Source organism: Pan troglodytes, chromosome 4 (assembly GCF_028858775.2).
Source record: "Pan troglodytes isolate AG18354 chromosome 4, NHGRI_mPanTro3-v2.0_pri, whole genome shotgun sequence".
NCBI classification, from domain to species: domain Eukaryota; kingdom Metazoa; phylum Chordata; class Mammalia; order Primates; family Hominidae; genus Pan; species Pan troglodytes.
The window spans coordinates 114,423,481-114,424,766 of record NC_072402.2 but is presented as its reverse complement, the minus strand read 5'-3'; the positions used below and the strand labels follow the sequence as shown (position 1 = coordinate 114,424,766).

The following is a 1,286-nucleotide window of genomic DNA, read 5'->3' as shown; positions in this document are numbered from 1 at the left end:
ACAGAAAATAGCTATTCCAAAGAGCCAACATAATATCTCTTTAGGGTAGTAATTAAGTGATCTTTAATGCTCTCTATTTTTCCCCAATGTTTTAATTCCTGCCATGTCCTAAATGCTGATGTTTGGGCTCAGAGTGGGGCATCCTACAGCTGTCTAATACCTCATCAGTAGCCACAGCAATGGAGAGAGGCAGTAGATTTTTCAGTTTGTGAATTACAGAAGACCTTTGTTTTTCCTTTCCCTCCCACCAACTCCAACTAATTACACTAAAAATATACCCTGATTAATTTAATACCCATTTACCCCTTCATCAGAGGATAGTCAGAACCAAGAAAAACAAATATCCTTTTTGGAAGTAGGTAGGATACAAAGAGATTAACAAACCATCTAGAAATAGTAGGAATCAGTATAATATGAGGAAAAGATTATGTTGAGAAAACAAAATTTTGAGTCCTTGTAAATGGCAATTTTTTGTTGTTGTTGTTGTTGTCCCAGATTTATTGAAAATAGTACAGCATTGCAGAAAAAATTCAAACAGGTCCCGAGGCATTTTAAAATTCATCCCAACTGTAGGCTGAGTGACCTGCGGGTTGCACAGACTGCCGAAGTCCAAAAGCCTCAGCATTTCCTTACTGTCAGGATCTACTTCAATTATCTCCTGATCCAAGGCTGAGACCTCAGAAACATAATTCTCTCTCCTTTCTCTCTCCTCCTCCTGCAGATTGATGGAGATACCTCTTCCTGGGCCTTTCTGAATCCGCTTCATCAGATGCGTGACATAGCCCGCTATCTTGCTGCAGAGCTTCTTGCTGGGAATAATGGCGATCTCCTCACACACGCGCTTGTTAGTGTGGAAGTCGTTGCCCAGGCACGTGTAGTACTTTTCTGTGATGCCCCAGGCCGCCTTCTTCACGGTTTTGGTGCGAATGAGGCCCATGTTGGCGGGTCCTTGGTAAAAGGGGCGTAAATGGCAATTTTAAGAATTTCCCTCACAATGGGAACAAGAATGGCTATTCCACCCCAAGTTCCCTTCCAGTTCAGAGTCACTTTACCTTCCCTAGGACATGTTTATTGGGAAGTTATATTTTTATTTGTTAATGAAATCAGAAAAACCTCATGATAGGTTATTTGCGTCACAATTCTATGCCAGTGTCATGCGTTTTATGTAAGTGGCTCTTCTGTCTTTCATCTCTGGCCATCAGAGCCTCTAATGGCATTGATAGACTGCCTCAGTGTTTTTAATGGCATGCATCTGATACATCACTGGTTGCCAACATCCATATGCT

At 41.5% G+C, this 1,286-nt stretch overlaps 1 protein-coding gene across 1 annotated transcript; it reads right to left on the bottom strand.

Annotated features, from left to right (window-relative positions):
* Positions 1 to 403: 403 nt before the first annotated feature.
* On the bottom strand, positions 404 to 984 carry LOC471609 (small ribosomal subunit protein eS17-like). Its single transcript, XM_003950638.6, has one exon. It carries the CDS (start codon positions 935 to 937, stop codon positions 404 to 406), a length of 534 nt encoding a protein of 177 aa, XP_003950687.3. The 5' UTR covers positions 938 to 984.
* Positions 985 to 1,286: the final 302 nt, after the last annotated feature.

Coding starts and splice junctions, on each gene's coding strand:
- LOC471609 (XM_003950638.6), bottom strand. CDS start 937: ATGGGCCTCATTCGCACCAAAACCGTGAAGAAGGCGGCCTGGGGCATC.